This window comes from Malus sylvestris, chromosome 1 (genome assembly GCF_916048215.2).
Source record: "Malus sylvestris chromosome 1, drMalSylv7.2, whole genome shotgun sequence".
In the NCBI taxonomy this organism is placed as follows: Eukaryota; Viridiplantae; Streptophyta; class Magnoliopsida; order Rosales; family Rosaceae; genus Malus; species Malus sylvestris.
Window position 1 is genome coordinate 22,765,485 of NC_062260.1, and position 27,887 is coordinate 22,793,371.

At 38.0% G+C, this 27,887-nt stretch overlaps 1 protein-coding gene across 2 annotated transcripts; it reads left to right on the forward strand.

The window, feature by feature from the left end:
- The first annotated feature begins 246 nt into the window (after positions 1 to 246).
- Positions 247 to 27,887, forward strand: LOC126633410 (UDP-glycosyltransferase 76F1-like). 2 transcript variants are annotated; one of them, XM_050304009.1, is made up of 3 exons: positions 247 to 753; positions 1,240 to 1,971; positions 27,560 to 27,887. In XM_050304009.1, exons 1-3 carry the CDS (start codon positions 273 to 275, stop codon positions 27,721 to 27,723), a joined length of 1,377 nt encoding a protein of 458 aa, XP_050159966.1. In that variant the 5' UTR covers positions 247 to 272; the 3' UTR covers positions 27,724 to 27,887. The 2 variants fall into 2 exon arrangements, with proteins under 2 accessions (XP_050159966.1, XP_050159958.1); XM_050304001.1 differs by lacking the exon at positions 27,560 to 27,887 and having other exon boundaries at positions 1,240 to 2,339.

Below are 27,887 nucleotides of genomic sequence, written 5' to 3' on the forward strand. Positions count from 1 at the left end.
GACAGTGATATTCCTGGTGTATCTCTGTAAGCAACCACATAAAAGAAGTCACGACAAAAGGAGCTGGTGGTGGAAAAAAACCAAATTCGACAGAGCCACTGGCTCTGAGCCAGCAATATTGACTGAAAAAAAAAAAAAACAGCCATCAATAAGATAAGATTCCAGGGTTGCGTCATGCGTGAGCGAATTTTCCAAGCTCAGCTGCCTCAGTATTCACCAATAAGTTCACAAGTCACATAAAGCTAAGCAAACGTAAACATTGTCGATTAAAAATGGAGCAAAGCAAAGGCAGGAGAGTGATCCTCTTCCCGATGCCCTTCCAAGGGCACATAAACCCTATGCTGGAACTAGCCAACATTCTGCATTCCAAAGGCTTCTCCATAGCCATCATCTACACCAACTTCAACTCCCTCAATCCTTCAACCCTAAACCCAAACTTCACCTACCATTCAATCCCTGTTGACTTGACAGAAAACGAGGCCTCCATCAAGGATCCCACCCTTCGTCTTTCTATTCTAAATGCTAAATGTGTTGAGCCTTTCAGAGAATGCTTGTCCGGGTTGTTATCCGACGACGTTAATTCGGAGGACCCCGTTGCATGCTTGATCTCGGATCCTCTCTTCGACTTCACTCGATCGGTTGCGGAGAGCTTTAAGCTGCCGAGGATCGTGTTAAGAACAGGGGGTGCCGCTTCCTTCGCTGTTTATGCTGCATTTCCACTTCTCAAGGAAAAAGGTTACCTACCAATACCAGGTACAATCTCAAGCCAACAAAACCCTATTATCAAATGTCTTTTCATCTCATCATTGTTACTGACCCACGTAGACTGAAAACACCACACCAAGACTAATGACTCTTTTGGAATTCTTTTTATATGTAGCACTTTTGTTCTTTGTTCGTAAGAGATTATGCAATATGTGCTTTTATTATAAACATGTAAACTTTCTTATTAAAAACTCGAGCACATGGAAAAAAGCTTCACAGTGATTCTTCTTCTTCTTCTGAAATCACTTCATTGATCCAAAAATGTTTTTGGTTACAAAAAACACTTTAGCACTTCTAGTAGCAATCCCAAATTAGCATTTTGACAATTTGTGCGGATTTGAGTTAGGTTAGCATTTTTATTCCTTGCTCTGCCTCCTCATAAATTAGCATTTTATAATATGCATTAATTAAAAGGAAAAATATAAATACTTATGAGGAACCTTAAATTTGGTTTTCCATTTTGACAATAATTAGATTCTCGACTAGAAGAGCTGGTGACGGAGCTTTCACCTATCAAAGTTAAAGACCTACCTGCAGCGATGCCCAATTGCGACCCTGAAGATTTCTATCAAGTGATAACCAACATGGCAAATGAACCCAAGGCTTCTCATGGACTCATCTTCAATACTTTTGATGATCTTGAAGGACAAGCACTTGCCACAATTCGCCAAGAATATTACCCCAATATTCCAATTTTCTCACTAGGTCCATTTCACAAGTGCGGCCCAACAACCTCTTCTTCTTCAACTAGCTTACTATCACCTGACCAAAGTTGCATTTCATGGCTAAACACTCAAGCGCAAAAATCTGTTGCTTATGTTAGCTTTGGGAGCATTGCCAAGATAGATCACGCTCAATTTTTGGAGATTGCTTGGGGGTTGGCCAATAGTGGCCAACCCTTTTTGTGGGTGATTCGACCTGGATTAGTTCAAGAGTTGGACTGGCATGAAGCGTTGCCTAACGGATTTCTAGAAGCGTTGTATGAAAGAGCCCATGTCGTGAAATGGGCTCCGCAAAAAGAAGTGTTGGCCCACCCTTCAGTTGGAGCCTTTTGGACTCACTGTGGTTGGAATTCTACATTGGAGAGCATTTGTGAAGGGGTCCCTATGATTTGCACGCCATGTTTCAGTGATCAAATGGTGAATGCAAGATTTGTGACTGATGTTTGGAAGGTAGGGCTGCAATTGGAGCATGGGATTGAGAGAGGTGAGGTTGAAAGAACAATTAGAAGACTAATGGTTGAGAAAGAAGGGGTAGAGATCAAAGAGAGAGCCTTAAATTTGATGGAAAAGGCAAATCATTGCCTGAAAGAAGGTGGCTCTTCGTACCTATCTTTGGATGGCTTGGTTAAGCATATTTTATCGTTATAAATCGTTTGTTTAAGAGAGTCAGTATTAGCTATTCAATAAAATAAAAAATAAGGGCTTTAAGTAATATATTAACTACATATTTTAGAGAGTTTTAATGACAAGGGTCTTATAGAATAAAATCTTAACTAAAACACTCTTTATTGGTTACTTTAATATAATTCCTAATTTCAGTTTTTGTTGGAAATCAAAACTGATGCATTATAACGTTGGTTTTATACTAAGTCTAATATTATTAGTTAGCCATTTGATCATGTGCAGCACACCATGTCCTAATATCAGTTTTCCTTCTTAAACAAAAACTGATATATTTTTTTTGTATCCTAACGTTGGGGGTAATAATGATTCTGCTACCCGATTTGCAAAGCTTTGTTCTTGCTACCCGATTCGCACATTTCAACTTAATCTTCAATCCATTCAACCATTTGATATACCTCAGAAAACCAACAAAACAAAACAATAATGGGTTAATAAGATGGGAGCAAGTTGTCTTGGAGCCTCATATACCGCATCCAATCAATCTACATAACAGCCAAAAAAATTAGGGGTCCTTCGTCACAACGAATGCATTCAATCAATATACATACATAAGAGTCATCGTATTTACATTGTCTACTTTTAACTGATCCAAAATACTGGCATATTGTTCCTTTGGATGCTTCTACTTGCTATCAAATGCTTTTCCAATAGCTTTACCCCAGCTCTCCATCAGCAGATACTCCTCTGTTTCTGATGCCCTATGATGCATGAACATGGTGGTATCCCCTCGTATCCTCGTATCGTATTGTGTGGTATTTATGTGTCGTGTCATGTGGTATCCTCGTGTCTATGTCCATACATCTTGATAGGTTGCCTTGTAGAAAGATATGACATAAACAAAAAGACATTTGTAGTTAGAAGATGTTGTTAGAATAATTGGGTTGTCAGTGGTTGGCTAACCATCCATAGATGATTTGTGTCTTAATCTTTTAGGGAAACGCCCTGAGGGGAACAAGAGTTTCATCATCGTGAATGGCTGAAGCCAATATTTATTTGACATGTTAATCTTGAAAGAGAAATAATCAAGCATAAGATTGTAAAGGGCTAAAAGAGTTATTGATGCTTAACTCAGTTAAATCTGAGAGAGATAGTAAGTTTGTATTTATAGAGATGATTTACATCAATAAGTTACAAGTAGTGTTTGACACAAATAACAATACTATAAATCCCAAAGATAGGAGATAATACAAGAGAGCATATCAGATAACTCTCAGCAGAGGTAACTTGAGTGAAGGAGTCATATGGATTGGAGACTTATAGTTTATCACGCCCCCGCAAGCTGATCGGACGACCAAGAACGGGAAGCTTGGAAAGAAGGAAACAAAACCGATTGAAGACAAACCCTTTGTGAGAAAGTCAGCCACCTGATCTGGAGAAGCAACATAGCCCACAACAATGTCCTTTCGAGTAACCTTTTCACAAACATAATGATAATCAACTTCTACATGTCGCATTCGTGCTTGAAAAACAGAATTGGAAGCCACAGCAGGAGCACTTATATTATCACACCATAATTGAGGTGGTGTAAGATAAAGATGAAGATCATGAAATAAGTTTCGAAACCAGGACAAAGTAACGGCAGTATATGCTAGTTGATTATACTCGGCTTCAGTGCTTGAGCAAGAAACACCACGTTGCTTCTTCGAGCACCAGGAAATCAAATTAGAACAGAGAAAAATACAGTAACCTTTTATGGACCGACGATCATTAGGATCACCGGCATAATCGGCGTCGGCATATGCAGTGATAGAGAGAGAACTCGGACGATAGAGCATGCCATGATCATGAGTGCCCTTAAGATAACGCAAAATGCATTTAACAGTAGTCGAGTGTACTGTTGTGGGAGAGTACATAAACTGGCAGACCTGGTTGACGGAGAAGGCAATGTCAGGATAGGTGAAGAGTAAATATTGAAGAGCACCTACAACACTGCGAAACTCCGTGGCATCAGAGACTGGTTCCCCGTCGTGCAAAAAAAGGCGACGGCTAGATGAAGATGGCGTGTAAATGGGTTTACAATCTGCCATGTTTGTGCGTGTGAGAAGGTCCTTAATGTATTTAGCCTGAGCTAAATGAAAACCAGAAGCTGTTCGAGTGACCTCCATACCCAGAAAATAATGGAGGGGCCCAAGATTTTTCATGGAAAACATTAAACTAAGCTGAGCAATGAGTTTTGTAATCTATGAATTGCTATTGCCAATAACCAAAATGTCATCAACACAAATCAACAAATATATAATTGTGGTGCTATCAAAGTAGGTGAATAAAGAAGAGTCAGCTTAAGAGGCAACAAACCCGAGCTCCTCGAGATAATTGGAAAAACACTGAAACCATGCTCGTGGAGCTTGTTTGAGACCATAAAGAGAACGTTGTAGCTTGCAAACATGAGTGGGAAATTGCGGATCAACAAAGCCCTGGGGTTGGCGCATATAAACATTTTCAGAGAAGGAACCATGTAAGAACGCATTATGTACATCCAACTGGCGAATGGACCAATTATAGTGAATAGCAACAGAGAGAATTAATCTGATGGTGACGTGCATAACCACGGGACTAAACGTTTCTGCATAGTCGATGCCTTCCTGTTGGTGGAAGTTGTTAGCAACAAGACGGGTTTTGAACCGTTCGATGGACCTATCGGAGTTGCATTTGATCTTGTAGACCCATTTATTTGGAAGAACATTGAGATGTGGTTGAAATGGCACAAGTGTCCAGGTACCAGTTCGTTGTAATGCCGTGAACTCCTCAGCCATTGCCCGACGCCACTGTGGACATTTGTTAGCCTGTGTAAATCTTGTAGGCTCAACTAAAGTATTTATGTCAGCAAGTAAGGCATATCGAGGATTTGATTTTCGAAGGCCATATTTGGCCCATGTAGTCATGGGATGAGATGGAGGAATAGCCATCACAGGTGCGGTAGTTGAGGTCCCAATAGTCGTAGGAGAAGAAAAAGGATGGGTCGTATAGGGAAGATGAGAGTCTCTAGTATTAGGTATGTGGAGGGTCGCGATAGGAAGAGTAGGTAGGGATTGAGGTGATGTGTCTGTAGGTTGAGCAGGTGGGGTATTGGTGATCGAGATAGGGAGAGTAGGTAGAGGTGGAGATGGGGTAGGGCTATGGGATAAGGTGGCAGGATTGCGGGTGACTAGGTAGAGTCGGAGGTCGGGTAGGGTTATAGGATAGGTGGCAAGATTATGGTGCAGGGGAGTAGAATAGGGGATAAAGTTAGGAGGTGTCACGATAGTGTCAAAATGTAACACGTCTGTGGATATGGAAGTCTGAGCTGGAGTAAGAAGCATATCCTTGTAGGGAAAACATTTTTCATTGAAAATAACATGACGAGACATGAAAACTTTGCCCATGGAGGGATCAAAACAACGATAACCTTGCTGATTTAAAGAATATCCTAGGAAAATACATTTTTTAGACGAAACTGAAGTTTATTTTGATTATATGGGCGAAGATATGGAAAACATGCACAGCCAAAAACCTTTAAAAAGTAATATTGTGGAGGACTAGAGAATAATTTTTGAAATGACGATTCATTGTGCAAAACTTTGGTGGGTAAGCGATTAATCAAATAATTGGCAGTGTGAAAAGCCTCTACCCAAAACGTGATTGGGATTGATGCATGAGCAAGTAGAGTAAGGCCAGTTTCAACCAAATGACGATGTTTACGTTCTGCAAGTCCATTTTGTTCAGGGTGATGAGGGCATGTAAAGCGATGATGTATGCCTTTAGATGTTAAATAATTTTTAAAAATGTGACTCATATATTCTCCACCTCCATCAGTTTGAAACGATTTTATTTTCCTACTAAACATATTTTCAACTAGTTTCTAAAAAGAAACAAAAATATTATACACGTCGGATTTAAGTTTTAGAGGATATATCCAAGAGTAACATGAATAATCATCAATAAAAACCAAATAATATTTATAACCATCAATCGAGTAAGACGGGAAAGTCCATATATCGGAATGAAGTAATTCTAAAGGAAATTTTGAAATTGAACTAGAAAGTGAAAATGGAAGTTTGTGACTTTTGCCTAGAGGACAAGAATGACAGAGTAGAAGTCACTGGGCCATGAATAGGCAATTTATTCTTAGCAACTAAAAACTTTAAAATAGAACCAGATGGATGGCCCAGTCTAGAAAGCCACACTGTATCAAACACGCGACCACCAAAAAAATGCAAAAACGCCATGTTGTTATTTGGATGAAATACTGGAAAAATGATAGAACCCATACTTACTCCGGCCTTGCAAAAGGATCCTCCCTGTGGTGAGATCTTGAACACGATAAGAATGGGGATATAAGGTTAGTGAATAGTTGTTGTCCATGATAAAACGATTTATAGAAATGACATTGGTTGAGGCATTGGGACAATATAAAGTATTGGAAAGATTAAAGGTTTTTGTGGGAGTGCGAATACTGGAGTGACCAATTTTAGAAATAAGCAAACATGTGCCTCCAACTACACCATTCACATGATTATTGCCATTGTATTCTCAGGCTTTAGCTACCTGTGTCAAGTCAATTGTAATATGGGTATTAGCTCCAGAGTCAAAAAGCCAATTTTGAACCTGGGAAGTAGCCATGGGTGGAGGGTCATGTGCATGAGCAGTAGCGGCAAAAGCTTGAAGTTTGGGAGCGGAAACACGTCATTCGTATGCCATGTTCATACGATTGTAGCAATTGATAGCAAAATGACCAGGTTTGTGGCAGATTTGGCATTGAACACGTCCATTTGAATTAAAAGCATTCCCTTGTTGAGGAGCAGTACCAAGGAAGCCATCGTTAGGAGCATGAGCTCCTGGCTGGCCAAGCATGCCACGACCAGCGACAGCCTGAAAACCACGTCCAGCAGGCTGAAGGCCACGACCAGCGTCAGCCTGAAAACCACACCATCCAAGTCCAGCAACGAGGGCAATAGGAGCAGCATCGTCGTGGAAGACATAACTCATTTTTTGTCGACGTTCGGCGCCGAGAAGCAAGGCTTCCAAAGCGCCATAAGAGATGGCATCTTCTCGAGCTTAAGTAGTCGACAATGTGCTTTCATACGCAGGACAAACGTTATTGAGAACGATGGCCACTAAATCCGAGTCTGAAAGAAGAGACCCCGGGAGGGAAAATTTGTCAGTGAGAGAGTTCACACGATCCAAAAAATCAGCAATGGAAGAATCACCATGTTGAGTGTTCATCAGGTCACTCCGGAGTTGCAAAAGACGACCAGTGGACGTCAACGCATAACGCTAGTGAAGAGAAGTCTAAGCGGAGTGAGAACTAGTTTTCTCAATAAGAGAGGCCAAAACCGTGGGGTGAACGAAACTGTTGACCATGAGAGAACCATGGCATCCTGCTGCATCCAGACTTCGAAGGCTGTGTTGACATCATTGGTGAGATTACCTGAGGTATCTTTGAGAAACGCCGAAAGACACTGACTAGTGCCATCAACAAATGGAACTAGGTTCCTGCTATGAAGTAGGGGTAGAATTTGTGCATGCCAAAGGGGATAGTTTGTACGATCAAGTTTGATCGTCAAAAAATTGGAGACATTAGGAAGAGCGGCAATGGGTACGGTAGAAGAAGATGAGTTTGAGGAGGAGGAGGTTGAGGAGGCCATGTAAAAAAAAATTGCTTTTGTTGTCGTGATACTTTCTTAGCTCTGAAATACCATGAAAGAGAAATAATCAAGCATAAGATTGTAAAGGGCTAAAAGAGTTATTGATGCTCAACTCAGTTAAATCTGAGAGAGATAGTAAGTTTGTATTTATAGAGATGATTTACATCAATAAGTTACAAGTAGTGTTTGACACAAATAACAATACTATAAATCCCAAAGATAGGAGATAATACAAGATAGCACAGCAGAGGTAACTTGAGTGAAGGAGTCATAGCAAACAACTTTAAGGATATGGATTGGAGACTTATAGTTTATCAAATCTCTGGTTAGACGAGGGGATTTTCAGGGAGAAGAAGAGACCATTGTGGAATATGACACATGCCGGAAGATCAACGGGGAGCATTATCGTGCTGGTTGTGGTTGTACATTTTGGGCTAGTTGAAACATTTTACTTATTGGACTAGGGAGTACGAGGGTGCCCATATACAAAATGAAAGGCTCAATAAATAAAAAAAAAAGCCCAAAACCTAATTGGTAAATATATTCCTTGTGTATATTTAAGCAACCACATAAAAGAGGTAATGACAAAAGGAGTTGGCGGTGGATGGATGTGACAAAGCTCGGCCAGGGGTGAGTTCACACTTAATCTCTTTGAAATTAGCCCCTGAAAAGTGTTTTTCCTTCTGAAACACCTTTTGCAACAACCTACCTGATTATTCTCATAAGTTTGCTGCCCATAGTTGTCACGTCATAATCATAATTTTAAAGGAACTTTAACGAAAAGCTCCCGGTACTATTTATTTTAACGAAAAATTACATTTTTACACTAAAAAGTCAATCATGATACTATTCATTTTATCCTTTATTTCATCATTATCTTTAAAACTCAAAGTTTTTAAACATTTTTTTATTAGTTTTCCTTAATTTTAAACATTGTGTTGGTTACCGTCCACAAAACTTACAAAGTAAATGCCCATTAAACCTCCAAGTTTAGTGAGCTTATTGGGCCACAAAGTGAGATCAGTGTTTAATTTTGACCCAAACAAATATAATTTTCATGAATCATAAAATAATAAGGAAACTTTAACGAAAAGCACCTGGTACTGTTCACTTTAACGAAAAACCACATTTTTACACTAAAAAGTCAATCCTGGTACTATTCACTTTACCCTTTATTTTGTCCTTATCATTAAAACTCAAAGTTTTCAAGCCCTTTTCATTAGTTTTCCTTAAAATTAATTTAATTCATTTTGAATAAATTTTCCAACATTGAGGAAGGAAATGTTGTAATAAAATATACGAAATTCATAAGCTCACAATCTAAGCAAAACAATCGTTCTTAGAAATTCAAATGGAGCAAAGCAAAGGCATGAGAGTGATACGTTTCCTACTGCGCGCCATTCAAGGCCATATAAACCCCTGTTCTAGAGCTGGCCAAATATTCTACACTCCAAAGGCTTCTCCATAACCATTATCCACACCTGCTCTAACTCTTCCAACCTTTCAGCTCTAAACCGGCACTTCACCTACCACTCCAACAAAAATCATCAATAGAATATACAATCAAATAGAAAAATCACCAATTTGCCTTAGCTTTTAGGGTGCGTTTGTTGCACCGGACTATCTGACTGGACTAACTTCAAGAACTAAGTTGGAGGAGCTTGGCATAAACTAAATAGTATTAGAATTGTGAAATGTTAGGTGCAGTACTTGACTAGCTAGGACTATTTTTTTTTTTAATTACAAAAACTCCCAATTTTTGTTGTCTGACTCTCTCTCCCATTTGTCGCTCCCGTTCCTTTCCTTTGCACTCCACTATTTTCCTTTCCTTTCCTCTGCACTCCTTTCCTTTCTTGCAGATTCAAAATTTCCAGGATTTCCAGTTAGCAACTGTAGAAATTTGGTTTCAAAGTGTTTTCTATTTCATGAGTGATTCTGAATGTACAATGCAGTATATATCTAGAAGAGAGAAACAGATGGTTACAAGCAACCATCTTTACATGAAACCCTAGCGACCGGTTAAACCTAGGACACAAGCTTTTCCTTAATTTAAGGTGATTTACATCAAATCCAAGACTAAGAAGTAATCAACAAGTTAAGTGCCTTAAATCAAGGAGCTGGAAAACTGGCAGTTGACTTGTGTGTATCCATGATTACTTGTAGACTTGAAATGAGATGACATGCTAGGGTTGCTGTTGCTAGGGTTTAGTGTGACTGGTTCCAACACTTCCCCTCAAGCTGGATCATGAAGTGTAGTCGAGCCAAGCTTGCTCAAAAGTCTGTGTAACTGAGAAGAGGGTAAAGGCTTAGTGAAGAAGTCAGCCAATTGATCATGGCTTCTAGTGAATTGAGTTTGGATAACTTGTGTTTGAACTTGAGCTCGGATGAAATGGCAGTCCACCTCAATGTGCTTGGTTCTTTCATGAAAACAGGATTAGTTGCAATGTGCATGGCAACTTCGTTATCACACATGAGAGACATGGGGGCTTGATGTGAGAACCCTAAATCTGAAACCAAGCCTTTAAGCTAAATCAGTTTGCATGCAGTGGCTCTCATTGCTCGATACTCCGCTTCAACACTAGATCGTGCTATAACAGTTTGCTTCTTACTCTTCCATGTCACAAGGTTTGCCCCAACAAAAGTGCAATATGCAGTGGTAGATTTTATGTCAATTGTACTATCTACCCAGTCTGCATCGGTGTAAGCACTGATTTCTGTGGACTGATTGTTTGACATAAAAATGCCTCTATCCAATGAACCTTTGAGATAACGAAGAATACGTTTAACAAGGTGAAAATGTTGCATAGTGGGAGCATGCATAAACTGACTAACTAAGCTAACATCATAAGTGATGTCTGGACGTGTGATAGTGAGGTAGATAAGTTTACCAACCAATCTTTGGTAGTAGCTTATGTTGGGGAGAGGTTCCCTAGTAGAATCAATCTTCATTTTGCTGTCAACAGGTGTGGTGGCAGGCTTGCAATCTATGAGCTTAGCATCAGTAAGTAAATCAACAACATACCTTCTTTGACTGAGAAACAACCCCTTGTGAGACGTGGCCATTTCAATGCCAAGAAAGTATTTTAATCTCCCAAGATCTTTGATGGCAAAGGTGTGGTGTAAGGAGTGTTTCAAGGCTTTGATTTCACTCTCATTGTCACCGATGATGATTAGATCATCAACATAGATTTGAACCACAAGTTTGCCACTTGAACCACTTCGAATAAATAACGAGGAATCAGCATTGCTTCTTATGAACCCTGTCTTTTCTAAGATAGAACTTAGCTTTGCATATCATGCTCTCGGAGATTGCTTAAGTCCATAGATAGCCTTATGTAGCTTACAAACCATTCATTTTTCCACTTAAGTATAACCTGGTGGGGGTTACATGTAGACTTCTTCTTGAAGTTCTCCATGGAAAAAGGCATTTTTTACATCCATTTGGTACAAAGACCACCCACAGTTAACTACTATCGGGAATAATATCCTAACAGTATTCATTTTTGCCACTGGGGCAAAGGTTGCCTTGTAATCAACCCCGAATGTCTGAGTGAAGCCACGAGCCACAAGTCTGGCTTTATGTCTTTCTATTGAACCATCTACCTTGAGCTTGGTTTTGTAAACCCACATTCTTTCAACAGCCTTCTTTCCTAGAGGCAACTTGACAATGCTCCAGGTATTGTTTTCTTCCAAAGCATTTTGCTCTTCAGCCATAACTAGTTTCCAATGTGGCAAGGAAGTAGCTTCTTGGAATGTTCTTGGTTCAACAGTCTTAGAGACTTTAGTGAGAAATGCATGGTGAGAAGTCGAATACTTTGAGTAATGTAATACATCATAGATAAGGTACCTTGAGGCATAAATGACATAGTCCAACAGCCTTGCTGAAGGCTTTCTTGTTTGAGCAGGATTTCTTCGTGCACCTTGAGTTGGTCGTGATAATTGTACATTGTCAACTTGATCTTCAGAGCCATGCTCAACGTCTTCTTGTGAGAAGACATGTGGATTTAAGGGGTTTGTGACTTGGTGCAATTCCTCATTGAGTTGAGTGTCATGTCTTGCTGGAACATCCTCATCTTGTTATGTGTACATAGGTAACGGGAACAAGTCATGCAAAGACTCCCCATCACCAGGAACATGCCTTTGTGGTTGGAAGAAGGGAGTGTCTTCATCAAAAAGGACATATATGGAGATAATACACTTGTTGGTGAGGGGATTGAAGCATTTGTACCCCTTTTGTGTAGATGAGTACCCTACAAACACACATTTTGCAACCCTAGCCTCCAATTTGTCACGATGTTAAGGCTGCACATGGACAAAGCATGAGGAACCAAACACTTTCAAGTGAGATAGGTTGATAGACCTTTTTTCTAGAGTTTCACAAAGAGATTTAAACCCTAGAATATGGCTTAGGAGTCGGTTGATGAGGTATGTAGTTGTCAAGACTGCATAGGACTAAAACTTCTTTGGAACATTCATATGTAACATCAATGCACGAGTTTTTTTCAAGTAGGTTTCGGTTTTTCCGTTTAGCAATCCCATTTTGCTGTGGGGTTCCCACACAACTAGTTTGATGTACAATTCCTTTTGAGCTCAAGTATTTAATCATTGTGTTGGATAAAAACTCAGTGCTATTATCTGATCTTAGTGTTTTAATAGTTGAGTGGAATTGGTTTGACACAAGTGAATGAAAGTCTTGAAAGATAGTTGAAACTTTACTTTTAGCTTTCATGAGATAAAGAAAAGTGACACGAGTACAATCATCCACAAATATGACAAAATATTTGTAACCTTCCATTGATTCAATAGTAGGACCCTATACATCGGTGTGAACAAGTTCAAAAGGTATGCTAGAGTTCAAAAGGTATGCTAGACTTAGACGTTGAGGTTCTAAAAGGTAACCTAGCAAACTTTGAGAAATAACAAGTATCACACTTCATCAATGGGTGACAAAACTTGGGGAATAGTTTTGCCAAAACAACTTTGAATGGATGGGCTAGCCTTTGGTGCCAAAGTTGTTGATCCTTGGAAGAGCTTGGTTAAACTTGAAAGCCTTTTGACAAAATGGGCTTCTTGCAAAAATAGTAGAGACCATTTTGATAGAATCCTTCACCAATCATTCTCTTGGTGAGAGGATCCTGAAAGATTACATTTTTGGGTGAGAATATGACTAGGCAATTTAGAGTGTTAGTGAGTTGTCCTACGGACATCAACTGAAATGGAAAAGAGGGTACGTATAAGGCAATAGACTCTATGGTGTTTGAGACTAAACCTAGTTTTCCTTTTCCCATGACTAAGACATTTTTTTCCATTTGCAACTGACACATGAGATGGTTTTGACAAGACTTGAAAATTATGCAAGTTTAAGGCTTTATTTGTCATGTGATCAGAGGCACCCGAGTCAATTATCCAACAATCACAATTAAAACTAGTTTGTAGTGCAGTTGAGAATGCTTTGGAGATACCTGGGACTGCATCTCATGAAACATGATCATGATCAGCAAGAAATCCTGCAAACTGTCCAAGAAGTGTAGTTTGTTTGTTCCCGTCACCCTTTGACGTTTGTGCAGTTCTCCATGATTCATGGTGTGCAAGTAAGTTGCAAACTCGTTAATAAGAGTAATAGGATTGGTTATGAAATCTGTTAAGCCATGAATGGGTGAGCTGGTAGCATGGTTGGCCAGATGCTAAGCCTTAAGAGGAGCCACTGATGAAGATCTTGGGACCATCATCCTGTTGTCTTTAAATTTAGGCTTGAGTCGGGGTGCAGCTCTCAACATCTCGCTTCTGTGTGACCAGAAGCATTGCAATACTTACACTTTAGATGTGGATTCTTTCCTCTATACATTTTGGCATCATGGTTTTTGTGGTTTGCAACATACCCTCAAGCCTTAGATAGCTTGAGATTAGGCTCTAGATTCATCGCCCTCATTCTTGCTGCTTCACGTTGCACCATGGCACAAATAGTCTTGAATGATGGTAGCCCCACACTCATTAATATGTGACTCCTGAGATCCTCATAATCTGAGCTGAGGCTTGCGAGCAGTTGGTAGATCTTATCCTCCTCAACTCTTTTAAGAAGAATAGTAGGATTTGTGGTGTCAGGGAGGTACACATCAAGCTCATTCCACATAGTCTTCAAATTGCCAAAGTGTTGGACAAAATACTTCTTTTCTTGCTAGAGGCAAGCAATATCTATTTTCAACTGGAATACTTGAGCATAGTTGTTCTGGTTTCCATACATATCCTTCATAGATTTCCACAAATCCTGTGAAGATTCAGAATAACTATATATCTCAGCAACATGTTTCTCCATGGTGTTGAGCAACAAGGACATAACAAACTGATCCTTGCACAGCCATGCTTCATAGGCCTGAGAAAAGGAGTCTGGAGCTTCAATACTTCCATTGATGAACCCTAATTTTCCCATGCCTCCTAGAGCAAGTGAAACTGCCCTAGACCAAGGAAGGTAGTTGAGCTCATTCAGCAACACTGAGCATAGGCGTTGATTGGTATTAACTTCAGAGTCTAAGAAACTCGAATGAGCTACCTGCGAGCTTTCTCCCTCAATATTAATTGAGCTTTCCTCAGCCATTACAGAAGCTCACAAGAATAGCAGCAGAAATTAAAGGGGCAGAGACAGGTTAAGGATGACACTACTCTGATACCATGTAGAAATTTGGTTTCAAAGTGTTTTCTATTTCATGAGTGATTCTGAATGCACAATGCAGTATATATATAGGCGAGAGAAACTGATGGTTACAAGCAACCATCTTTACATGAAACCCTAGAGACCGGTTATACCTAGGACACAAGCTTTTCCTTAATTTAAGGTGATTTACATTAAATCCAAGACTAAGAAGTAATCAACAAGTTACATGCCTTAAATCAAGGAGCTGGAAAACTGGCGGTTGACTTATGTGTATCCATGATTACTTGTAGACTTGAAATGAGATGACATGCTAGGGTTGCTGTTGCTGGGTTTAGTGTGACTGGTTCCAATAACAACCCAGAAACCAAAACAACCACGTCCCTCATAAATTTCAAAAAGCCATGTCCCTGATTAATTTCGGATTACCAAAAAAGCCGTAGCCTTTGGATCGGACGGTGTTCTTATCGGTGATGACCACGACCAGGGCCTATCCAAACATTCCGGAGGCCTTGGGCAAAAATAAAAAAGGGGCCCACAAAACAACAACTGTGAAAAAAAAATTTGCATTTTTTATGTGATTTTTCCCTCCTTTTCGACTAGGTATTTAAAGGATTATAAAATATTTGAAGGTATTTTTCTTTGTAGTCATACACAAAAACAAAGTTACATCATAATACTTGGTCAATTGGTCATAAAGAAAAGAAGATTGTCATGTTGTAAAAAAGTACTAGTCTATCTGTTAGTTTGTGTGAGTGACAATTTTCTTATACCATCGTCATGCGCTTCTAAAATTAAGGTATAAATAAAATTACATTCTTCATCCTTAATATTAAAGTATAAGGAATAAGAGAATAAGTAAACAAAAATTATTTCCAAAAATCATTTTATGTGACTGCAATATCGATGAGTAACTTTTTCTTTCTCTTCCTTCACACAAAAAGGAAAAGCAAACCAGCAACTCAAGCAGGCAAAACAAAGTACAACGAAACATAAACAAGCTATCTAATAGACGAGCATCTGCATTGTTCTCTTATTTTTCTACTTCTTATTTTTCCATTGCATCTTCGTCTTCTTCCCCTGCCTCTGTTAATTGTGGTATTTCAGGTTCTGAATCACTTAGGAGTAATCTATCAGGATAAATCCTAACCTCAATCGAGCAATACTTGATGCCTAAAGTGTCTAAGTGCCTTTGACAATGCAATTTTCTGACTAAATTTCTTATAGATTTGGTGTAAGAGAAAGTTTCAAAATTTTCAGCTGATTGAAAGTGGTCTAATTTTTTTAAGCCAAATTAAATTTGTGAATACATACATACATTAATTTGTTGAATGTTAAAATTGAATTAGAATGAATGTAAAAAATGTGCAACCCAATGGAGCTAGTAATTATAATCGAAGATAAAAAGAAATTAACAATAAAAAAATTAGTAAAAAATCAAAGGTAAAAACAATTTAACAATTAAACAAAAAATAGTAAAAAAGGGAAAGAAAAAGGCGTGCTCAAACCCAAGACCTCGTTGTTATTAGTACACAATAAAACCAACGCCTCTAAATATACTTTTTGATGACTTAACCAAACATTTTTTAAATTTATACGGTTATGAAAACATGTATGGATATACTACCCTAATAAATTTTTTGTGCCCCTGATTTTTTGAGGCCTTAGACGATCATCGTTAGGGCCAGGGCCGACCCTGACGACAACCACGAAAATGTCCCTGAACTTAGACCTGGCAATTTCTTACAAGACCCTTTAATACGACACGTAAACGACATAAAAATAACGGGTTTCGGGTCAATATGATAACTAATTGAGTCATTATCGGGTCACACGATAATAACTCGTTAATAACGGGTATATTATAGGCAAATATTGAGATTAAAAATCATAAAACACATTAAAAATAAAAATATCAAGTAATTTAAAAATACCAAACACATTAAAAAAAATTATAATAATTAATTTACATGTGCGAAAAATATGCAAACGCTCGTAGTCGCATCCTCTACGTTTGAGGATGGGTATATGATCGTTTGAATTTTTAAAACCATACAAACTCTCATGAATAGTATTTTTAAGGGAGTTCAAAATAAACAAAATTCATAATCATTAATGTATAAAGTCTGAAAGATGTGAAAGCATAATAAACGTTCATAATTGCATCATCAACGCTTAGACGATGGTTACATGGTTGTTTAGATTTTTAAAACCCTCCAAATCTCATGAACAATGTTTTTTATTTGAGTGCAAAATTAATAAAATTAATAATAATTATTGTAGAAGTGTGAAAAATGTAAATACTCGTAATGAAAAACTTTACAACTTTCATGAAGGGGTCAATGTAATGACCCGTCCCTAAAAATTATGATTTTTATAATTTTAATACGCGGGATTACGAAAATGCCCTTCGAGGCAAATACGTTGACTTATGTTGACCACCTTGTCGTGTCATGTAAGGTTCATTTTCTTGGCGTATTCGGGTAGTACTCGTCAACACGAGCGTATGAGCGCAAACGAAACTTGATTTGGAGTTATAACGAAGATTATACGAACTTTTAAATGTCGATGGCATTTTGGTAATTTGCCATTTGAAACACATGTTGTATCTAGAGTAGTGTGTCGCGTGGGACCCACAAATTGGTCCCTAATCTTCTGGAACTCTCCTTCTCTTCTTTCTCTCCCGTGACTCTCTTTTCTCTCTCATAGCTCTCATTCTCTCACTCTCTCTCGGCTCCCTTTCTTCCCGTGGAAACCAAACCAGCACCAATCATTTTTCCAGCGAATTAGACCCTAAAAACATCATAATCATGTCCCTAGAATCCCTGGAATTGTGAATCCGTAGTTGGTTTCGAGAATTTTTGTGGCCGAAGGCAAGTTAGAACTCACTTTTTGGAGCTGCGGGTTTCCCTTCAATTTTAGATAATTTTCAGCCATATCTTGAACTCTAAACAGTTTCCGGTGAACCCGTGACCTTCTAGACCATTTTCCAACCAAACCACGACGAGTTAGCCATCATTCAAGGTTGCCCAGAAATTTCAATGAGTTACCAGTTTTCCCGTGGACAACCGTCTTTCAGGCCATTTTCTGGCCACATACGACCATTATTTAGACTCCAAGCTAGCGCCAATCGTTCGTGCTAGGGAGTTGTATTGCGGACTCCAGGTTTTAGCTGCTGAAAGTTAGTATCGACGAGGGTTTTTGGCGAATCTCAGTATAAGTTGCTACCTCTGAGCACATAATCCTTACCTACGCTACTATACTTTACTTATGCTCCGACGTCGTGTGTGAAATGGGTTCATTCCCGCTCATAGCTCACTCTTGTCTTTAGGCACTTTTAGGTTTAAATTTAATCACATTTTCCATATCACCATACTTTATGGCTTCATCACCTTCTAGGTGTCAGCAAGCATAGCTCGATTCGAAGTCTTAGTGGACATTCTGGGTCGGGGTATGTCAGTTTGGTATCAGAGCATAAGTTAGGCAGTATTGCGTTCATCACACGCGTGATGTAAACATTCTTAGTTCTTGAACCTAAATGTCGAATCTTGCCACCTCGTCGAATACAAAAAAATGTATTAGCTTTTTCTAAGTCTTGAGTGACTTAGTCGACTTGTCGACCTTTTAGAAAATCATTTTGGCGAATGCCTCTAAATTATAAGTGAAGAAATTCCCTCCCAAGAAAAGATGTAAATTTAAGGCAAGTTGATGGCCTTCAAGCAGGGCTAATGTATCGATAACTGTGTATCATCAGAGACTTTACCAATCAATTTCATCATTATTCTCTAGCCATATGTACTAAACCTTTCGAGATTGGAAATCATAAATAGTTTTGATTCCTTGGCAGTATCCGTTAGAATACCACCTATTAGAATCCCTATGAAGTTTTAATTTTCGTCGAAATTTCCATAATTGTCTTGAGTGACAGTGGGGTGCTAAAAGGGTAGCACTTGACGTAAGACCATCAGGGGGACAATTACTTTTGGTCCATGGTAGCACTAATCTTTCCAAACGCACTAGTGATTATTTTGGATCTTCAGGGGGAAGATCGACTTCCTCTAAGTCTGTCCTAAAGTAGATTATTAGAAAATTCTTTTTCGACCTTAGGACATTCCAGCTAACACTAGTTCCCGAGTTCTCTTTTGGTGACTTACTTGTCATTTCGACAAGCATAGGCACCGATATATGAGTTGTTATACCTACAGTTAGTAAAAATCCCTGAAGTAGTAAGTATTTTCTTTAGAATTAATGAAACCACCTCACCGGGCCAATTCTTTACCAATCGTCCAAAACCAATTATCTAAGTGGGCTTTAGCTTGTGATCAGCATATGATGGCGCTATTAATTGACGTTCCTGTCCAATATCCAGAAACTGTCAACTAATATTCCGGTGGTTGGTATAACTTCTGATACTGGACATAGGCTAGTATCCGGGAGTGATACCCTTATGCCAGGACGCCGATTTACAGTTTCAGGGTAGCGAACAATATCAAAATATCGTATATGCGTCAATTAGCGGCGCAACTGGTGGACTGATTAACAGTGACTACTTGAGCCGAAGAAATTAAATTGTGGAAACTTAAGAGTAGACCTTGTATTAAGACAGTAAACTCACGGTTATGTTAACCATATTACCTATTTAGGTAATCAAAACTTCTTCAACCAGCCACTTCTTGATCACTTTCACAGATAAATAGTAGGATCAAAATACGAAATGACATCTCACTGTTAGAATGTTTGGAGTGTCAAGAAAACTGTGAAAACCTTTTAGTTCATGTCGTAGAGTTGGTTAGCAGTTTAGCACGGTCTGAAGAGGTATACCTTTGGCATCATTTTTCAAAATTCTAACGAAGGCCAAGTGAGACTTGGCTGAAGTCGCCATTAATACTAGGTATTTATGGTATTTTCCTAGTAAAGAATAATGCTACCATTTTACTTAGATGATAGTAAACTGCAGTCGCTGATAAGAGCATGGTCAGTAAAAATGGTCAAAGCGTGAACACGTATAAGCCGAACCACAGACTAACGACAGTTTAAAATTTTTTGTAAACTACAGTTGGAAAGTAAAGAGTAATTAGGATTTGATACTCGGTTATGATCCAATTTTTGTAGCCAACGAGATCTTACATCATCAAGATCAAGTGGGAGATATTAAAATATGATGGGGTGTGCTATCCACACACCCCATTTTACTTCTCACACACATTTTGATAATTTATGTCCGTTGATCTTCTTTAATTCATTCGATTTGATGGTCGAAAATTAAAAATGTGTGTGAGAAATAAAATTGGGTGTGTGGATATCACACCCCAATATGATCATGATGATGTTGGCTTTACTATGCATATATTTGATGTATGGAGGTGCATCATAAGAATGGTGTATTGATATACACTTAACCAAAAAGTATGTTAAGAGGTATGACTTAATAATGATTATACCAAGTGTCTTATCATGAAAGGATAAGACTATTCAGAGATGTCTCATAACTATCTGAAAAAGGGTGCGATGAAATCTATAAAAAGATGATTCATTCCTCAGACAAATCAATCCAAAGCGAAATACATTTTATCTTCTTCCCTTTGGTGTGCTATTTCTCCCTTGGCACTACTGCATAGTAATCAATAGTCTAACGACATTAGAGATTGATCCTAATCCATAAAATTCTATATTGAAAAGCATTTATGAGGGAGTCGCTATGATTTGCACGCCATGTTTACTAACCAAGTGGTGAATGCAAGAAATGTGAGTGATGTTTGGAATGTAGGGTTGCAGACGGAGCATGGAATTAAGGGCACGTTTACTAATCTATAGTTAGATTGAGAGGAATTGAATTGAGGAGGAATTGGATTGAGGAGGAATTGGAATGAGGTGGAAGTAGAATCAGATTCCTGTTGAAGTCGTTTACTAAAACTGTCTGGAATCGGAGAGGCATGATGTTGGTTATATATAAGTTGTTTACTAATTCACTGGAATCGGAATTGAAACTAGCTTGATTACTAAATTGCCCTTATTTAAATAAATTATTTTTATACTAATTAATCAAACTAATTTATTGCGCAAAAAAAAAAAAACTAATTTTATATACCAAAATTTATCTATATAAAAAATAATTAAAGATGTTTCTTTTTGTTAGAAGATGGTTATTTCCATTTGCCCCCACCACCTAAAAGCCTCGTGTATGTCTTCCCCACACCGCCCTTTTCATCCTGAAAGCTTTATTTTCCCAGTCGCAACAGCCTTCCCCCATCCTCGCTTTTCCATGCCCTCCACCCCACTTACCCCTATAGCCACCGTCCCTAGCCCCAATTTCTTAAACCCTTTATCTCTCTCCTCTATGCCCTCCCTCTCCGCTTTCTCGGTTACTCCCGCCATGGTTTGCAATGTCGTTCAATCCAACGCATCTGTGAAAGCTGGTGAGTGGGTTGAAGTTCAGAGATCTTATATATGCTTCATGAGTGGGTCGCCTACTATCGATTGTAGTGGGTATGATGTTTGGCTGATGGGTTCTTTTTTTTTTTTTCTTTTCATTTTCTCTAAATTTGAAATTTTGATTGTTAAAGTCAAGGATGGGTGCGATAATTCTACATATGGTGGCTGTTATATTTGTGGTGGTTTTAGGAGGGGTTGTGATAGGCGTGGTGGGTACGGTTGTTATTGTGTCCATTAATGGTGGTAGATTTGGGAAAGACAAAAGATTGAGTGGGTGGTCTGGGCTTGTAGAGGAGTTGGAAAGTAAAACTGCAAGGAGTGTTTCGAAATTAGAAAAAAAAACTATGGGGGTAATATTGGTACATAAGGTGGATTCTTGATAGGCTTCATTTCGGGGAATTCAATTACCACCTCAATGTCGAGAATTGAATTCTGGGAGTTTGGGGAGTCTGATTCCCTATATTAAGTGGGTCCCACACATTTTTTTCATTCCCAAGTGTTAGTAAACGGAGGAATGATCAGGAATGGGGAATGACTCCCATTCCGCCATATCCATTCCCTATATGTAACCACGCCCTAAGATAGGTGAGGTTGAAAGAACAACTAGAAGATTGATGGTTGAGAAAGAATAAACCAAGAGACAGCCCTAAAAGTGCAGGACATGAATGCTTCATCATCCTTCACGACTTGAACATCGCACCACAGTGATTGCATCCACATAAAGGAAGCCAATGGGAAGAGGCTACCGACAAGCTACATAGCCAATAAAGGCGAAGACATGGAAGAAGGTGGTGCGAACACCCGAGCTGAAGCTCTACGCACCTTCCAAATAAAACACAAGTCGCTAAGGCCACCTCAAACCGAAAGGGTCCAGAGGGCCGAAAATAGCCCCGAAAACCATCTTCAACCGAGGGCTAGGCCAGAGGGCTCTGGAATCTGAGAGGGCCCCACGGAATCGGAAAGGGCTGGAGGGCTGGCCATTTTTTTATTAATGTTTTGTTATTACTGTTGGTTATAGCCGACAAGAATACCGACAGTAATACATTTATACTAAATAATATAAATGTATTCCTGTCGGTTATAACCGACATGATTTCTTAAGAAATAATTCAAATGCAACGGCTAGCTGCCTAGCCGTTGCATTTGATTTTTATTTTTTTATTTTTTTATTTTTTTTTTTACAGTTTGATTATTATTTTTTATTTACAAATTTTTTCATATAACTTCTATTTTTTCCTATAACTTTTATTTTACAAAATTTGTTTCATATTTTTTTTTAAATTCTATTTTTTCCTATAACTTCTATTTCAAAAAATTTGTTTCATTTTATTTTAAGTTGTAGTTTTTAAATAATAAATTATGTTTGGCCTTATGGCCCTCTGACCCTCGGTTGGAGACACTTTTTTGTGACAGGGCTAAAACGAGCCATCTGGCCCTCTGGCCCTCGATTGGAGATGGAGGCAAATATGGTCTTGTACTGTTCATTAAAATATTAATATCTTGGAGGATCTTAGAGTGCCAGAGGGCTAAAACGAGCCCTCTGGCCAGCCATCGGTTGGAGATGGCCTAAGAAGATCAATTGCAAACATGGTTTGATGTTGAATCAAAGGAGGACTAGGAGCAGGGAGAAGGGTCAGGATTGGATTCATGAGATTCATGGTGGTGGGTGGGCAGCAGGAAGTGGAGGAAAGGAGAAACAGGGAGTTTGAAACAAAATTAGGGCTAAGAAATCTAAGGCAAGAGGGAGTGGAGGTCAAGGGAAATCCGAGATGCAAAGCAAGAAAAACCAAACTAAAAAAAGGAAACAAGAAGATACAGGACTGCCACCCCAGGCCGCAGCTAGGATCGGCGGTTGCAACGTTTGGAGAAATAAAGAAACTCTCACAAGCGGAGAGAAGTGCTTTCACAGAGAGAGAAGAGCTTGGACCCCTAAAATATGCCTATTTGCCATTTTGGTTAAGCACATCTTATTGTTATAAATCGTTTCTTTAAGAAACTCAGTGTAATTTATTCAATAAAATTAAAATTAAAATTAAAATTGTTGTGTTGAATTATGTGTATACATAAATATAGAATTTTAGCAATGTATTAACTACGTTTTTTAAGAAAGTTTTAATAAAAAGGGTCTTATTGTGATATACATTTTAATACGTGTGGTTATGCAAATCTTAAATAGAGATAAATTATGAATCCTTTGGAAGCTAGAAGATCTTTAATATTAAACTTTGTATAACCCGAAGAGCAAAGCAAAGTTTCTCTCCTGTTTATTATTATATATAAAGACACTAGGTCTAAGCAATAACACATAATTTTTCAAGCTTATTCTCCATATCTCTTTCTCTCTTGTCGTGTTCCCTCTCCCTCTTCTCAATTAATCATGTTGCAAACCTCATCGACAAAGAGGGAGATTGAGTTTTCATGTTTTTTTTTCATTCAATTTTATTATTATTTGATATTTCTTTTTAATTTAAATTAGCATTTTCCTTTTTAGTGATAATACAGTCATCATCCAAGTTAATTAATGTTTAAAAATCTTCAAATCACTCTTAATCAAGATCATTGGGTGTTATAAGATTTAAAGACTACAAAGAAGTGTTAAAATATTTATCAAAATATTTATAACTTGATCTTATCCCTTTAATTATAAATGTGTAAATAATATGATCTAAAACTCCAATGATGACATATCCCGAGTAGCTGGTATAAATAAGCAACTTTGGCCATCAATCAACCGCATATTCAGGCCAAGCAACCACATATTCCCTATTATTACGACAGTAGCACATTAAGTCATAAATCTTCAACGAACTACATTTGTGTTGAACTCTCCTATGGCACAGTGAACTTGTATGACCCTACCAATTTAATTGATTTAGGGCACAATACGTTGAGACCTTTCATATACATGTATAATTGGCCTCCTGTCCTCCACACCTGCCCCCTGTATACAATTTATTGACATTGTTGAACAAATATCGCGGCCGATCATGACACACCACTTCACATTAATGGTATTGTCGTGAATGATGAATATACTTTCTGTTTTGTCGAGCCCCACACTGCCGAGCCCCTTATCAATTTAACGAGATGGGATCCTCATCAGATTTTTTTGGAAGGATCTCGAGGATTCTTTAACTCTTTTTTTTTATCGTATATCTTATAGTTTGAAATTATTTTAAATTATATTATTTAAAATTAAATACAAATAGTACATGATAAAAACTGACCGCACGATGTACGATAAATAGACATAATTAAAAGATCTCCGAAATTCTCACAAAGAGAATCTGGCGATGATCCTATCTCCAATTAACCACATATTATTAGTTGTGAAGTTTTATTACAAAATGTTACGATAATATTAGTAGTCAACCTCCTATAGTTAAACTGTATTATATATTATTTTGGTATTTTTTTAATGTGATGCTCTATTCTCCAACAAATTCTCTATGTAAGTAACATTAACTCAAAATTTTCATTTAGTATTGGGAAGAACTTAAGTCAGGGCATTGAGTTATTCATGAAAGTCGAACTTAAGACATCTTTTACTAATAAAAATAAATATTATTAGACTGTGATCAATGCTAAGTAACTTTTTATGGACTATTTCTCAATGTCCCCGCAAATACTTGAAAAAGGATTGGCCTCGTATAACGCTAGCCAGGTATATGTGTGTAACGTGTAAATAATCAGTCCACATTATCATTCTTTAGTGCAAGTTTTTCTAAATAATGTACGTTTAAATTTGGGATCCAATAAAATAAGAATAATGCTACACTTATTATATTTTTTGTGGAGTACAATTTTCTCCCTTCCACATTCCTCCCCTTCATTCCCCCCCCCCCCCCTCTCTCTTTCCTTTTTGTCTCTCTCTGTAAAAAAAAGTCCACATAATATGTTGACATGACTTAATCGTGATCGTTTAAATAGAAGGTGAAGAAGGAGATGAGAAAATCTTACTCTATTTTTCATACCACATTTGTACTACATTTCTAATAACAGTAGGATCCACCAATACAAATGATTTTCATCTCTATTAGAAGAATTATACTATAATATAAAAATGTAGTATTTTTGATAAAATAATGTACTCCTATCATTGTTTTTAAGTAAAATGACATGTAGCTACTCAAAATATCGATAACATTAATGATATAAACCCCTGTTCGGATTCTATCCCCTCCTAATCTCTCTCTCCCCTTCCCTTCCCTCTTACTTGAACGGTTACGATTAAAAATCCTACGCCCTGTTCTAGAGCTGGTCAATATTCTACACTATAAAGGCGTCTCCATAACCATTATCCACACCCGGTCCAACTCCATCAACCTTTCAGCTCTAAACCCGCACTTCACTCAACCAGTGGCGAAGCCACATGAGGGCGAGGAGTGGCGGACGCCACTCCCCTCGCCGGAAAAACAAGACTGGAGCACTGGCCAGCCCCTCCCCTCCTGCTGCTGCAGCGCCGCTGCTTTTCGTCTCCTCCGGTGCTGTCTGGTTCTGCTCTGCGCGCAGTAGAGCTGCATTCAAATTCCCAGTAGAAAAATCCCAGCAGTCAGCACACACCGGGCCACCGTTTGGCCCTTTGCTACCACGCCAGCCATCTCCACGGTGGGCTGCCTATTGTACAGGAGGGCAAGTCATGCGCGAGGAAGAAGAACGGAAAAGAAAAGTTGTTCTAAAAATATCTTGAACCGGACGACGTCGTTTCACCACTCCTTTTAAATGAAACTTTCCGTTTTGGTACTTTTTCTTCTATCCTTCTTTTGTTGTTTTTCTCTGTTTTTCCTTTCCTTTTTTTTTTGTTTTTTTCCTTTTATCTTTTTTCCGTTTGACTTGGTTCCTTTGTTTTTGGTTAAATGGTTTGGCTTGGTCTCTTGTTCTTTTGGTTTGATCTTCTGATTGGTCCCTAATTATACTTTAAAAACATAAGTGCTTCAATGAAATATTTTAGATAAACTATACCCACAAAATACCACATAAAATAAGACTTTCAATACTAAAATTACCTTAATGTTGTTAATACAATATGGAAGAGGTTATTTCATACTCAAATTTGTATTTTTTTTTTCTAGCCATCACTATTTTCAATGAATTTCTGATGTGAATTTGAGGACTTGTTTCATGTTTCAAGTAATATGAAAATCAATGGAAATGGTTTGAAATTTTTTTAGTTTTAACCAAAAGAACAAAAATGTGTTGTAAGAGAATAGTACTAAGAGTGACATTTTAGAGTATCAACAGTACCAAGAGTGTTTCGTTATAAGACTCCCTAATTTAAATCCATCTGGGCTTCTGCCTAGATCTCACCTAGGCACCTAGCTGCTAGGTTCTAATCCGCTATTTGACTAGCGCTTAACATTTTTTAGGATCTAATCCTAGCCAATTTAAGATTCTTACATTGACTTTGATATTTTTGCTTACAAACGCTTTGGTGGAGAGATTATTTTCTGCTATGAATATTGACTCAAAACTTTGCACTCTCCAATGAAAGCAACCGATTCAATTGAACATTGCACTCTTTTAAATTTCGCCCCTCCTCTCGGCAAATCCTAGCTTCGCCACTGCACTCAACCACTCTAACAAAAATCATCAACAGAATATACAATCAAATAGAAAAATCCTAGTTTTTCAACCACAGGTTACAACTACTGATCCGAAATCACCAAAACCCAATTGAAGCACATAAGCCAAATTCAAAATCAACGCACCAATTTGTCTTCACTCTTAAAGGTTTAATGTTTAATAGTCACAGTCAGTCAGTCAGTCACCACCCTGTCCTTTGCCTACCTCCTATCGTTGGCGTGGCACCATTTGTCTAACGTGTATTGAGGAAAGCCTCTGAATTGGCTTAGTAGAAGAAAGTATTTGGTCGAAATTTCAATGTAGGTCAAGTTGGACTTGATTGAATTTGCCATTAATACTTGGTACGGATGGTATTTTCTTAGTCAAGAGTAATGCTATCATTTTACTTGAACGCTAGTAAAATGGAGTCACTGATAAAAGTGTGGTCAGTAAAAGTGGTCAAACTGTGAGTACGTATAAGTCAAACCACGGACTAACAAAAGTTTACAAATGTTTGTAAACTATAGTTGGAAAGCCCAGGGCAATTGGGATTTGATATTCGGTAATGATCCAATCTGCGTAGCCAACGAAATCTTACATCATCAAGATCAAGTGGAAAATGTTGGAATATGATCATGATGATGTTAGCTTTACTATATATGTACTTGATGTATGAAGGTGCACCATAAGAATGGTGTATTGACATGCACTTAATCAAAGGGTATGATAAGAGGTATGACTTAATAAGGGTTATACCCTTCTATAAGTGAATTGTCTTATCATGAAATGATAAGATCATTTAGAAAAGCTTCACAACTCTCTGGAAATGGTACGATGAAGTCTATTAAAGGAGGATTCATTCATCAGACAAATCAATCCAACTTGAAATGCATTTTCTCTTCTTCCCTTTGGTGTGCTATTTCTCCCTTGGTTCTACCGCATAGTAATCAATAATCTAATGACATTAGAGATTGATCCTGTAATCCATCAAATTCTACATTGGAAAGCATTTGTGAGGGTGTACCTATGATTTGCATACCATGTTTATTGACCAAATGGTAAATGCAAGAAATGTGAGTGATGTTTGGAAGGGGGGCTGCAGTTGGAGCATGGAATTGACAGAGGTGAGGTTGAAAGAACAATTAGAAGACTGATGGTTGAGAAAGAAGGGGAAGTGATCAAAGAGAGAGCCTTAAATTTGATGCAAAAGGCAAATCATCGCCTCAAAGAAGGTGGCTCTTCGTACAAATTTTTGAAAGGATTGGTTAAACACATCTTATCGTTATAAATCATTTGTTTAAAAAACTCAGTATCATTTATTCAATAAAATTGAAATTAAAATTGTTGGGTTGTATTATATGTATACATAAACATAGAATTTTAGCAATGTATTAACTAGGTTTTTTAGAAAGTTTCAATAAAAACGGTCTTATTGTGATATACATTCTAATA